The following is a 13,924-nucleotide window of genomic DNA, read 5'->3' on the forward strand; positions in this document are numbered from 1 at the left end:
ATTCTAATAAATATAGTTTTTGCTCTAAGTGGTCTGATTACTTATATGATGGTGAGAAACTGAATAAGCACGATGTTAATATTTTACAACAGTAAATTTATTGTTACGAATTGGCCATTTATGAAGGAGTCGGAGTCGGAACCAGATAAAATCCAGGAGTCGGAGTCGCAACTGTGGCTTACCGACTCCACAGCCCTGGTCCCCGCCCCCTCCGGTCCACACCGCGTACATACACGTCCATGCCACCTCCGGTCTACACCGCGTACATACACGTCCCCGCCTCCTCCGGTCTATACCGCGTACATACACGTCCAAGCCTCCTCCGGTCTATACCACGTACATACACGTCCCCGCCTCCTCCGGTCTATATCGCGTACATACACGTCTCCGCCCCCTCCGGTCTATAACGCGTACATACACATCCTTGCCCCTCCGGTCTATACCACGTACATACATGTCCCCGCCTTCTCCGGTCTACACCGCGTACATACACGTCCCCGCCCCCTCCGGTACATATCAGTATCCCCGCCCCCTCCGGTACATATCAGTATCCCCGCCCCCTCCGGTACATATCAGTATCCCCGCCCCCTCCGGTACATTTCAGTGTCCCCGCCCCCTCCGGTATATTTCAGTGTCCCCGCCCCCTCCGGTATATATATCAGTATCCCCGCCCCCTCCGGTACATATCAGTATCCCCGCACCCTCCGGTATATATCAGTATCCCCGCACCCTCCGGTCCTCCTCACCAGGGACTCCGCGGCAGGGACGCCGCTCTCCAGCTCACACAGGGCGCGGAAGTTCTCCAGCTCGAAGTCCTGGTCCACGTCCAGGGAGAATGTGATCTCCGACAGGTCGCGGCGGACACAGTACACTGTGATCAACATGGCGGCTCCGCTGCTGTCGCCCACACCGAGCACCAACACCGGGGGGCGGGGCCACAGCGCCGCTCACAGCGCAGGCGTAGTTTCCGGCGAGGAGAATCACCTGACCGTCACGTGACTCAGAACACTTCCGCCCGGTCCTGCTACGGCTGTATTTCCCAGTATCCTCTGCGGCAGTAGGAAGCTGCGCTTATTATTGGGGCCGCAGGCGCGCTGGGAACTGTAGTGCCGCACAGCGCAAAGCATGATGGGAGTAATAACATCAGAGCAAGAGGGGGAGTGGGGGGGAGGGGAAGAGAGTGGGGGGAGGGGAAGGGTGGGGGGGAAAGGGGGGAAGGGTGGGGGGGAAAGGGGGGAGGGGAAGGGTGGGGGGGAAAGGGGGGAGGGGAAGGGTGGGGGGGAAAGGGGGGAGGGGAAGGGTGGGGGGGAAAGGGGGAGGGGAAGAAAGTGGGGGGACGGGAAGGGTGGGGGGGAAAGGGGAAGGGTGGGGGGGAAAGGGGAAGGGTGGGGGGGAAAGGGGAAGGGTGGGGGGGAAAGGGAAAGGGTGGGGGGGAAAGGGGAAGGGTGGGGGGGAAAGGGAAAGGGTGGGGGGGAAAGGGGAAGGGTGGGGGGGAAAGGGAAAGGGTGGGGGGGAAAGGGTGGGGGGGAAAGGGGAAGGGTGGGAGGGGAAGGTGGGGGGGAAGGTGGGGGGGAAAGGGTGGGAGGAAAGGGGGGAGGGGGAGGGGAAGGGTGGGGGGGAAAGGGGGGGAGGGGAAGGGTGGGGGGGAAAGGGGGGGAGGGGAAGGGTGGGGGGGAAAGGGGGAGGAAGAGGGGGGAAAGGGGGAGGGAAAGGGGGAGGAAGAGGGGGGGGAAGGGGGAGGAAGAGGGGGGGGAAGGGGGAGGAAGAGGGGGGGAAGGGGGGGGAAGGGGGGGGGAAGAGGGGGGGGAAGGGGGAGGAAGAGGGGAGGGGGAGGAAGAGGGGTTAGAGTTGCAGGGGGGGGGGGGAAGTTGCAGGGGGGGGGTTAGAGTTGCGGGGCGGGTGATGAGGAAATACGGGGGCACTGGGTGGAGGGAGAAGGGGCAGGAATACCGGATGGAGCACACGGCGGCACAGAGGTGAGGAGTAGGACACGTTTATTGTTCCAAGAAATCAAATAAAATCCTCATGTGCCCAAAACTTCACCCCCCGCAGAGTCCCAGCCTCACTCCTCTGCCACAGATAATAACACAAAAGGAATCAAATGTACAAAATTGCCACACAAAAAAAAAAACCCTCAAAATTTACAACCAAGATTTCTCCCCCCCTCCTCCTCCTTCTGGGACCAGTGACGACATCTGTGTTCTGAGGAATTCAGTCCATTGGTTTCAGTCTGCCTTCTCTTTCTCCTTCATGTGCAAGAAAACAACGCTGAAGATGAAGAGGCCGAACATCATGGAAAAAGCGCTGGCGTAGTATGGGAAGGCCGAGGGAATAAATCGTTCATACTGTGTGTGCTGCAGCGGCCGGACAGACACCTGCAGTACAAGAGCAGAGTCAGCGCTGCACTCACTATTCTGCTGGTGCAGTCACTGTGTACATACATTACTGATCCTGAGTTACCTCCTGTATTATACCCCAGAGCTGCACTCACTATTCTGCTGGTGCAGTCACTGTGTACATACATTACATTACTGCTGATCCTGAGTTACATCCTGTATTATACCCCAGAGCTGCACTCACTATTTTTCTGGTGCAGTCACTGTGTACATACATTACATTACTGATCCTGAGTTAGATCCTGTATTATACCCCGGAGCTGCACTCACTATTCTGCTGTTGCAGTCACTGTATACATACATTACTGATCCTGAGTTACATCCTGTATTATACCCCAGAGCTGCACTCGCTATTCTGCTGGTGCAGTCACTGTGTACATACATTACTCATCCTGAGTTACATCCTGTATTATACCCCAGAGCTGCACTCACTATTCTGCTGGTGAAGTCACTGTGTACATACATTACATCACTGATCCTGAGCTACATCCTATATTATACCCTAGAGCTGTGCTCACTATTCTGCTGGTGCAGTCACTGTGTACATACATTACTGATCCTGAGTTACCTCCTGTATACCCCAGAGCTGCACTCACTATTTTTCTGGTGCAGTCACTGTGTACATACATTACATTACTGATCCTGAGTTAGATCCTGTATTATACCCCGGAGCTGCACTCACTATTCTGCTGTTGCAGTCACTGTATACATACATTACTGATCCTGAGTTACATCCTGTATTATACCCCAGAGCTGCACTCGCTATTCTGCTGGTGCAGTCACTGTGTACATACATTACTCATCCTGAGTTACATCCTGTATTATACCCCAGAGCTGCACTCACTATTCTGCTGGTGAAGTCACTGTGTACATACATTACATCACTGATCCTGAGCTACATCCTATATTATACCCTAGAGCTGTGCTCACTATTCTGCTGGTGCAGTCACTGTGTACATACATTACTGATCCTGAGTTACCTCCTGTATTATACCCCAGAGCTGCACTCACTATTCTGCTGGTGCAGTCACTGTGTACATACATTACATTACTGCTGATCCTGAGTTACATCCTGTATTATACCCCAAAGCTGCACTCACTATCCTGCTGGTGCAGTCACTGTGTACATACATTACTGATCCTGAGTTACATCCTGTAATATACCCCAGAGCTGCACTCGCTATTCTGCTGGTGCAGTCACTGTGTACATACATTACTGATCCTGAGTTACATCCTGTATTATACCCCAGAGCTGCACTCACTATTCTGCTGGTGCAGTCACTGTGTACATACATTATAATACTGATCCTGAGTAGTGCGCTCACTATTCTGCGGGTACCTGGGTGGCGGAGTACAGGTGAGTATATCCCAGCCTGTTATAATCTACTTTGAACTGGAACACGCCGTACACATCTGGAAGCTTGAACTGGACGCTGTACTTCCCACCTGTATAAGAGAAAAATTGTAAAATGTGCGTTGTGACCACGGTGGGGAGCCCGATAACGAGCGGGGAGCCCGATAACGAGCTCACCATTCTTCTTCAGGAAGGTACGAACAAATGGATCTATGCGGACAAATTCCAGCTGAATGTCGTCTCCATCAAAAGGAATCCACTTCCCGTGTGACAGCTTCTCGATGACGACGCTGTACTCCTGCGGAGAGAGATGGGGTCAGGACCGGGTGCAGGAGTCTCACACAGACCCCTGAAAACAGCCACTCCTATAGGAAGCAGTTGGGCCAGGGCTGATAACAGTAGACAATAGCAGGGTGTGGGCAGCTGAGCAGGATCCTTACCACGAGGTCAGTGATGGTGTAGGCGCTGGGCGGCTGGGCTTCCCCCACGCGGTGGTGAGACACGGCACCCACCCGCAGCACGCCCTCCTCCTTGAACACCCACTGCGACAGGGCGACCGCCAGCTCATAGTTCCCTGTCTTTGCAAATCTGAATCCAGAGAGAGCAGAACGTTCAGGTGAATAAGCGGTGCTGTCACGGTCAGCTGCTGTAACACGGGCGTGCAGGATGGCGGGGCGCACCTGGGGGAGCCGGGAGTGGCTTTCTGCACGGCAGAATTAAAGAAGGCGTCACTGAAGAAATCCAGCGAGCCGCTGAAGACCACGCGGGCGTTGTTCCGGGCCTGCAGCCCTGCAATCAGGAGTGTGTTCTTCCCAACTGCATGAGGGTACTGTGCGACACAAAGCGGGCCGTGAGCCTGGGGAGCGGAGCACAGACCTGCCGGCCCCCCAGACCCGTCAGCCCCGTGCATCCGACTCACCTGGGTGATGGGCTTATCAGGGAAGAAGGAGTAGGAGGTGGAGGATCCGGTGAGGATGTCCAGCACCAGGGGGTTGTCCGGATCGGCCACCATGCTGCACAGAATACCAGGACCACCGTTATTACATGCAGGTCCCGTCACATGACCGCGGACAGCGGGCACTTACCCCACGCCTCGGAACAGGATGGGGTTCAGGGCAGCTTTCCCCACAATGGTCGGAGCCTTCAGCAGGTTTTCGGGGTCGGCGACAATCATTGTGTGCTGCAGGGAATATAAACAGACAGTGTAGAGAGGACGGGGGCACAGAGACCCGGAGATCCCAGGTCCCCCTCCCGGGCACCCACCTGGCCGGGATCGGACACATCGTAGTTGTGGTGGTCGATGACGGACGTCTTCTCTTCATCAAACTCAATTCCACATTCACTGCCCAACTCCCGGAGCGGATCCCCTGACAGCAGAAACACAAGAACAAGACTTGAGAGCAGAAAGGAGGAGCGCCGCTGCGATGGGGCGGTGTCCTTCATCAGGATCTCCAGGAGCCGCCGGCCACATCTCACCTATGTCAGAGCCAGCCGCCACCAGCACGCTGCCACCGCCATCTATGAACGAGCTGATAGTCTCCACATTGATGTTCCCCCCAAAATCTGAAGGAAAAAGCAACAGAAGACATGACAGCCGGCGCAGGACCGAGCACCTGGGATTCCGGGGCCCCAGAGGTAGCAGTGACCCAGGACGGCCCCCCGGGATGTCAGGGGCTCCACAAACCTTCCACAGATGGAGAGAAGATGATGAGGTTGTCGTAGAGGAACTCTCCGTACTTTATCAGGGACAGGCTGGGGTCGTCCGCCGTCTTAAAGGAAAGGTCGAAACCGCGATCTGTAACCGAGAGGACAATGACTGGCACAAGGAGCGATAAGAGCAACACAAGAGCCTGGAGAGGCGAGACCCCCACCTTATACATAATACCCCCCATGTCTGAGGATGTGGACACGGCAGGCTGGAGAGGCGAGACCCCCACTTTCTACATAATCCCCCCCATGTCTGATGATATGGACACGGCAGGCTGGAGAGGCGAGACCCCCACCTTCTACATAATCCCCCCCATGTCTGAGGATGTGGACACAGCAGGCTGGAGAGGCGAGACCCCCACCTTCTACATAACCCCCCCATGTCTGAGGATGTGGACACAGCAGGCTGGAGGCGAGACCCCCACCTTCTACATAACCCCCCATGTCTGATGCTGTGGACACGGCAGGCTGGAGAGGCGAGACCCCCACCTTCTACATAATCCCCCCATGTCTGAGGATGTGGACACAGCAGGCTGGAGAGGCGAGACCCCCACATTCTACATAACCCCCCATGTCTGAGGATGTGGACACAGCAAGCTGGAGAGGCGAGACCCCCACCTTCTACATAACCCCCCATGTCTGAGGATGTGGACACGGCAGGCTGGAGAGGCGAGACCCCCACCTTCTACATAATCCCCCCCATGTCTGAGGATGTGGACACAGCAGGCTGGTGAGGAGAGACCCCCACCTTCTACAAACCCCCCCCCCTCCCCATGTCTGATGATGTGGACACGGCAGCCGGGAGAGGCGAGACCCCCACCTTCTACATAATCCCCCCCATGTCTGAGGATGTGGACACAGCAGGCTGGAGAGGCGAGACCCCCAGCTTCTGCATAATCCCCCCATGTCTGAGGATGTGGACACGGCAGGCAGGAGAGGCGAGACCCACATCTTCTACATAATCCCCCCATGTCTGAGGATGTGGACACGGCAGGCTGGAGAGGCGAGACCCCCAGCTTCTGCATAATCCCCCCATGTCTGAGGATGTGGACACGGCCGGCAGGAGAGGCGAGACCCACATCTTCTACATAATCCCCCCATGTCTGAGGATGTGGACACGGCAGCCTGGAGAGGTGAGACCCCCCACCTTCCACATAATCCCCCCCATGTCTGAGGATGTGGACACGGCAGGCAGAAGAGGCGAGACCCCCACCTTCTACATAATCCCCCCCATGTCTGAGGATGTGTCACGAGTGGACACCTATAAAAATAGCAGTTAACGGGGTTGTGTGTATTTGCTGACACTCTTCAGAGGCGGCCGGTTACCTGGGTAAAGAGCAGTACAGTACAGGAGAGCCCTGCGCTCCTCAACCACTGCTGACACTCTGCAGAGGCGGCCGGTTACCTGGGTAACGAGCAGTACAGTACAGGAGAGCCCTGCGCTCCTCGGCCACTGCTGACACTCTGCAGAGGCGGCCGGTTACCTGGGTAACGAGCAGTACAGTACAGGAGAGCCCTGCGGGCCACTGCTGACACTATGCAGAGGCGGCCGGTTACCTGGGTAACGAGCAGTACAGTACAGGAGAGCCCTGCGCTCCTCAACCACTGCTGACACTCTGCAGAGGCGGCCGGTTACCTGGGTAACGAGCAGTACAGTACAGGAGAGCCCTGCGCTCCTCAACCACTGCTGACACTCTGCAGAGGCAGCCGGTTACCTGGGTAACGAGCAGTACAGTACAGGAGAGCCCTGCGCTCCTCGGCCACTGCTGACACTCTGCAGAGGCGGCCGGTTACCTGGGTAACGAGCAGTACAGTACAGGAGAGCCCTGCGCTCCTCAACCACTGCTGACACTCTGCAGAGGCAGCCGGTTACCTGGGTAACGAGCAGTACAGTACAGGAGAGCCCTGCACTCCTCAACCACTGCTGACACTCTGCAGAGGCGGCCGGTTACCTGGGTAACGAGCAGTACAGTACAGGAGAGCCCTGCACTCCTCAACCACTGCTGACACTCTGCAGAGGCAGCCTGTTACCTGGGTAACGAGCAGTACAGTACAGGAGAGCCCTGCACTCCTCAACCACTGCTGACACTCTGCAGAGGCAGCCTGTTACCTGGGTAACGAGCAGTACAGTACAGGAGAGCCCTGCGCTCCTCGGCCACTGCTGACACTGTGCAGAGGCGGTCAGTTACCTGGGTAACGAGCAGCACAGTACAGCAGAGCCCTGTAACCCGAGGACAGGGGCAGTGATGTCGGACCGCCGCCCTGTCAGCATCCATCCCTTCCTGTCGCTGGCACAGTCGCCTCCAGCCCCGCCGCTGCTGACACAGTGACACGGCCCCTCAGCTGCACACAGTACAATGGCTCTCACCGCTCAGACTGCGGAAGAACAGGGAGTGCGTCTCCCGCAGGTTGATGTTCTCCAGCAGGACCAGGGTGCGGGGTGCGGCAGAAGCCCTGGGACTCAGCACCAGAAGAGCGGCCAGAAGCGGCAGCGCGGAACACAAGGGAGCAGCCATCATTCCTGGTCCTAAGAGCCTCCTCCACGTCACCGGAAGTGCAGAGTAGCTGCCCAATCACACCGCGCCACCACTGTCAACTCGCCGTCACGTGACCGACGCCCTCCTGTTACAGCCGCCATCTTTTTTTCGGGCAGAGAGGAAGTCCATTTCCGGGTCTTAGACTTGGTTAGGTGTGCGCATGTGTAAAGAATCAGGTTTGCTCTAAACTAATCAGTGATCGAGACGTAAGTCACGTGATGGATTTGAAAAGCGCTGGAAATTTGAGGTGATTGAAACGGGATGAGGCCGTTTGCGTCTCTCCAGGCCTCAGAGGAACCACAAATCTCAGCCAGCGTTCATTGCCCCCAGCAGGTGAATGCAGGTGTAACAAGGCAAGGAGATAATATTAATGTTATTTCTGTAGCGCCGGCATATTCCGCAGCACTGTACATTATAGAGTCTACTTGTCCAGACAATATCAAATGGAACAAACTTGGCGCTCGGTACTTGAAAAGCAGAGGTCCCATTATTATTAACTTTTGGGACCTTCATCAGATCAATTCTAACCATGAGCTGTATGTGGCGGAGCGGCCTTATACGCAATAGTAGGCCCTGAGCCGGCTGTGGTAGGTATATATATGTCACGGATCCCTACTTCGTGGTGTCACTTATTCGTCACGTGCCTGCTCTCACACGTGACTGGGGGTTGTGCCTGCAAGGGTTAATCTATCTCCCCACTCTCAATCCAGCATTCTACCTCTGTCCTATGCTGTAATGGGAGCATAAATCACACACCGACCCAGGCCACACACCCGCTCATACGCGCTGCCACCACTCATCAAATACACGGGCGATGAGTCCCGGACTATTAATAATACTAATAAAAATATGTCTATCACTCATAAGGCTCACACACCTTTAGGCTATGGATTCTTTAGAACATTCAAGGTTCAACTTGTTAAAGTTTTATACTTTAATAACAAAAGGTTCAATGCTTACAGTAAGAAAAAGGTATAAAAATATGATAATAAAAAGACATACAACTTATGCAAAACAGTATCAAAATAAACAGGAGAAACTTACAGAAATTATCTAACTGGTAGTTGCTTTCTGCTCCCTGGGGTAGGACGAATGTAGATTAGATCACACAAGCTACTCAGGCTGCCCCCAACATGTGAACACAATTCTCTGTCTGCAGCCTAACTTTATAACTTTGGTCTGAGGTCAGGTTTCTAGACCGGCCCCTCAGGCCAATATCATAACTGCTGCCTGTTTGATTGGGCCACGGCTGCGCCCCCAATGAATATATTATTCTCTCTTGTGGAGAGGTTCTCAGGGGTAGATTACTTTAGGCCGCAATTTAGCATCTCCCCTCCAAGACCTCAGAGGTGTCAAGTGTTCCTTTGTTCTTGGCCTTAGCCAGACGTCCTGGTGAGATAGGGAGACACAATGTCTACTAATCCCAAGGAAGTACCTGTTAACACCTAGGTGCAACTTGCCTTCAGGACAGATGTTACATTATCACTAGTCACACATATAACCCTAGACATATGTCACTACACACACATATATATATATATATATATATATATATATATATATATATATATATATATACACATATTTCACCACAATATATACTAGGTGTATACCGTGCTCCGTGGAGCCGCTGGAGGGAGCAGAGCCATGGGAGGGCCCACTCCCACAACTCTGCTCCACGGTTCTCAGCGCTCCTCCATTGCAGCGTTGTTGCCTCTACCCCATGCGCTGTATGTGCCACGCGGTACCAAGCAGCTGTTCAGCTTCTACCTACCACAGCCAGCTCTGCCCTCCCACGGCTCTGCTCCATCCCACGGCTCTGCTCCACGGACCGCGGTTCTACCTACCATACCAGGCTCCGTGCCCTGCTGCACCTTTGCGTATAAGGTCGTTCCTTCGCATTCAGCTCATGGTTAGAATTGATCTGATGAAGGTCCCATGCCGGACCGGAAACGTTCAGAACATTTTTTTTTGATGCTTAATAAAAGGAACTTCTGCTTTTTAAGTACCGAGTGCCAAGTTTGTTCCATTTTATATTGACGGGTTGGATACCTGACTTGGGCACCAACAGCACCACAATCCTTGAGTGCCGCGTCCCTCTAAACTATTGTCCAGACAATACAGCATAACAATAATCACATAAATCACCAGATACAGGAGGAGTGAGGGCCCCACTGGTCACCAGATACAATCTATGAGAAGACAGGGACACAGAGGGCGATGGTGACATCTGCCGTCAGTGTACGGACCGCCATAGTGTAAGATGGAAGCAAAGCTGCGGTCACACAGCCGTGGTGTGCACTACAACCCCCAGCACGGCGAATGCTACAGCCCCCAGCACGGCGGACACTGCAACCCCCCAGCAGTGGGGCCGGCTCCTGATGAGGGGGCACGTGTCTGTGAGGGGCCTCTCATTCCCTGCTCCTGATGAGGGGGCACGTGTCTGTGAGGAGCCGCTCATCCCCCGCTCCTGATGAGGGGGCACGTCTGTGAGGGGCCGCTCATTCCCCGCTCCTGATGAGGGGGCAAATGTCTGAGGGGCCTCTCATTCCCCGCTCCTGATGAGGGGGCACATGTCTGTGAGGGGCCTCTCATTCCCCGCTCCTGATGAGGGGGCACATGTCTGTTAGGGGCCTCTCATTCCCCGCTCCTGATTAGGGGGCACTTGTCTGTGAGGGGCCTCTCATTCCCCGCTCCTGATGAGGGGGCACATGTCTGTTAGGGGCCTCTCATTCCCCGCTCCTGATTAGGGGGCACTTGTCTGTGAGGGGCCTCTCATTCCCCGCTCCTGATGAGGGGGCACGTGTCTGTGAGGAGCCGCTCATTCCCCGCTCCTGATGAGGGGGCACGTGTCTGAGGGGCCTCTCATTCCCTGCTCCTGATGAGGGGGCACATGTCTGTGAGGGGCCTCTCACTCCCCGCTCCTGATGAGGGGGCACGTGTCTGAGGGGCCTCTCATTCCCCGCTCCTGATTAGGGGGCACTTGTCTGTGAGGGGCCTCTCATTCCCCGCTCCTGATGAGGGGGCACGTGTCTGTGAGGAGCCGCTCATTCCCCGCTCCTCTTGAGGGGCACGTGTCTGTGAGGGGCCGCTCATTCCCCACTCAAGAGGGGGAACGTGTCTGTGTGAATACCGCGGGAGGGGGTGGAGATCTGGCCCGGCGTCTGTATACTGGAGGATGGGGTGTCCGGGTTCTTACTGCAGACTGTTATTTCTCTGGTAGTTGTTGTCGCTATGGCCCCCGATGATGTTGCGTCTTGTTCAGATGACCACCGCAGTCATATTAGCCTATAAGAATCCTAGCAGTAGAACAGGTTACATGAAGCAGACATGGGGGTGCAATGACTAACTGTGGATACTAAGCATTTGCAAATGAATACCATATAAGAAACCCCAAAAAGAGACTAGAACAGGAAAAAAATAATAGTGGTTTGGATTATGATTTTTGTAATTTTTTGGTTCATGCTTTGGATTTTGTTCTTACACACAATTTTTTTATGTTTCGGGATTCTTTTTTTCTTCAGTTACAGGGCACTGCAATGGGGGCGTCTTGTGCGCCCTCTTATGCAAATTTATTTTTGGGATTATGGGAGCGGGATGTCTTTCAGACTAATCCACATCCTCTGAGTCTGAAAGTAGTCTCATGGTGGAGATATATTGATGACGTGATCATGGTATGGCAGGGGACACAGGAGGATCTTAAACTTTTTATGGGCAATTTGAATTCAAATGAAAAGAACATTAAATTGACCTATAAATATGAAACTAGGAAAATTGATTTTTTGGATGTTTCAATTACTGTGGATGAGGATGGTACAATTCATACTGACTTGTTCCGCAAAGAAACCTCAGTTAATTCCTTGCTACATTCATCTTCACAGCATCCACGTCACTTGATTAGGAATATCCCAACTGGACAATTTTTACGTGCCAGAAGAATATGCTCCAATGATGACCTCTTTGAGAAACAGGCCCAGGATTTGTGTATACGCTTCAGGGATCGCGGTTATGGAAAAAAGACTATCTGTCGATCCTACAAAAAAGCCCATTACAGTCAGAGGAGTGCCCTTTTACAAAAACAAAAAAAGAATAAGGACACTGACCAGGTACGTTGTATCCTGGATTTTAATTCCAGGAGTGAAGACATTGGGAAAGTCATCACCAAATACTGGTCGGTACTCCAAATGGATAAAACCATTGCCAAATTCATTGGACCTAGTCCTTCTATCACGTATAGACGGTCACCCAACCTACGAGATCAATTGGTACATAGCTACCACAGGGGACCTGGGCCTAATTATATCTTTGGCACTAAGGGACCAAAATGGGGTTGTACTAGTTGTGGTAAGTGTGTTGCATGTTGTAACATCCAAACAGCCACTGATTTCCTTGACTCCAAAGGAGACAAAACGTATCAGATTACGCACACTATCACATGTACTACTAGAGCTGTGGTTTACCATGCCACCTGCCCATGTGGTCTCATATATATTGGGATGACCACACGGGAACTTCGTAGGAGAGTACGAGAACACGCTCTTGACATAGAGGGGGCTGCCTCTGAAGTTGATACCAAAAAACTTAAACCTATCCCTAGGCACTTCAAGGACTTCCATGGCTGTGACCCTACGGGATTGCGTGTCAAAGGTATTGATCGGGTATTTATTGGACCAAGAGGGGGCAATTGGAAAAGACTATTGGCCCAGAGGGAGGCCAGGTGGATTTTTAAGCTGGATACGATTGCTCCCAAAGGCCTTAACCCCTTCACCCCAAAGCCTGTTTTCACCTAAGTGACACGGCCAATTTTTACAATTCTGACCACTGTCACTTTATGAGGTCATAACTCTGAAACGCTTCAACGGATCCTGGTGATTCTGAGATTGTTTTCTCGTGACATATTGTACTTTATGATAGTGGTAAAACTTCTTCGATATGACTTGCATTTATTTGTGAAAAAAACAGAAATTTGTCGAAAATTATGAAAATTTAGCAATTTTTAAATTTTTCGTTTTTATGCCCTTAAATTAGAGAGTTATATCACATAATATAGTTAATAAACAACATTTCCCACATGTCTGCTTTACATCAGCACAATTTTGGAAACATAATTTTTTTTTGTTAGGGAGTTATAAGGGTTAAAAGTTGACCAGCGATTTCTCATTTTTGCAACAAAATTTGCAAAACCATTTTTTTTACGGACCACCTCACACTTGAAGTGACTTTGAGGGGTCTATATGACAGAAAATGTCCAAAAGTGACACCATTCTAAAAACTGCACCCCTCAAGGTACTCTAAACCACATTCAAAAAGTTTATTAACCCTTCAGGTGCTTCACAGGAATTTTTGGAATGTTTAAAAAAAATTGAACATTTAACTTTTTTTTCACAAAATTTTTACTTCAGATCCAATTTGTTTTATTTTACCAAGGGTAACAAGAGAAATTGGACCAAAAAAGTTGTTGTACAATTTGTCCTGAGTACGCCGATACCCCACATGTTGGGGTAAACCATTGATTGGGCACATGGCAGAGCTCGGAAGGGAAGGAGCGCCATTTGACTTTTCAATGCAAAATTGGCTGGAATTGAGATCGGAACCCATGTCGTGTTTGGAGAGCCCCTGACGTGCCTAAACAGTGGAAACCCCCACAAGTGACACCATTTTGGAAAGAAGACCCCCTAAGGAACTTATCTAGATGTGTGGTGAGCACTTTGAACCTCCAAGTGCTTCACAGAAGTTTATAATGTAGAGCCGTAAAAAAAAATTAATATTAATTTTCACAAAAAATGATCTTTTTGCCCCAAATTTTTTATTTTCCCAAGGGTAGCAGGATAAATTGGATGCCAAAAGTTGTTGTGCAATTTGTCCTGAGTACGCTGATACTTCATATATGGGGATAAACCACTGTTTGGGCGCATGGCAGAGCTCGGAAG

The 13,924-nt window shown here is 52.2% G+C and overlaps 2 protein-coding genes across 2 annotated transcripts in view; both read right to left on the bottom strand.

Annotated features, from left to right (window-relative positions):
• Nucleotides 1–1,011, bottom strand: part of DDI2 (DDI proteasomal shuttling factor 2) — a 48,783-nt gene extending 47,772 nt beyond the window's left edge. The window contains exon 1 of the mRNA XM_077260433.1: nucleotides 747–1,011. Within this exon, the coding sequence (XP_077116548.1) occupies nucleotides 747–884 (138 nt within the window). The 5' untranslated portion in view covers nucleotides 885–1,011. The remainder of the gene's footprint in view (nucleotides 1–746) is intronic.
• A 966-nt stretch (nucleotides 1,012–1,977) lies between these two features.
• Nucleotides 1,978–8,134, bottom strand: DDOST (dolichyl-diphosphooligosaccharide--protein glycosyltransferase non-catalytic subunit). Its single transcript, XM_077260434.1, has 11 exons — nucleotides 7,826–8,134; nucleotides 5,435–5,545; nucleotides 5,227–5,313; nucleotides 5,014–5,117; nucleotides 4,836–4,930; nucleotides 4,670–4,763; nucleotides 4,431–4,579; nucleotides 4,191–4,338; nucleotides 3,928–4,048; nucleotides 3,736–3,842; nucleotides 1,978–2,375 (listed from the first exon to the last, which is right to left on the bottom strand). The coding sequence occupies exons 1-11, from the start codon at nucleotides 7,974–7,976 to the stop codon at nucleotides 2,226–2,228; spliced, it is 1,317 nt and encodes a 438-aa protein (XP_077116549.1). The 5' UTR covers nucleotides 7,977–8,134; the 3' UTR covers nucleotides 1,978–2,225.
• Between the last annotated feature and the right edge of the window lie 5,790 nt (nucleotides 8,135–13,924).

Source organism: Ranitomeya variabilis, chromosome 4, assembly GCF_051348905.1.
Source record: "Ranitomeya variabilis isolate aRanVar5 chromosome 4, aRanVar5.hap1, whole genome shotgun sequence".
NCBI classification, from domain to species: domain Eukaryota; kingdom Metazoa; phylum Chordata; class Amphibia; order Anura; family Dendrobatidae; genus Ranitomeya; species Ranitomeya variabilis.

Excerpts from the sequence above, each read along its gene's own strand:
- DDOST (XM_077260434.1), bottom strand. The coding sequence starts at position 7,976 with ATGATGGCTGCTCCCTTGTGTTCCGCGCTGCCGCTTCTGGCCGCTCTT. Across the intron at positions 4,764-4,835 it reads ATCCTGTTCCGAGGCGTGGG|CATGGTGGCCGATCCGGACA; the intron begins GTAAGTGCCCGC and ends TATTCTGTGCAG. Across the intron at positions 4,339-4,430 it reads GCCACTCCCGGCTCCCCCAG|ATTTGCAAAGACAGGGAACT; the intron begins GTGCGCCCCGCC and ends CTCTGGATTCAG.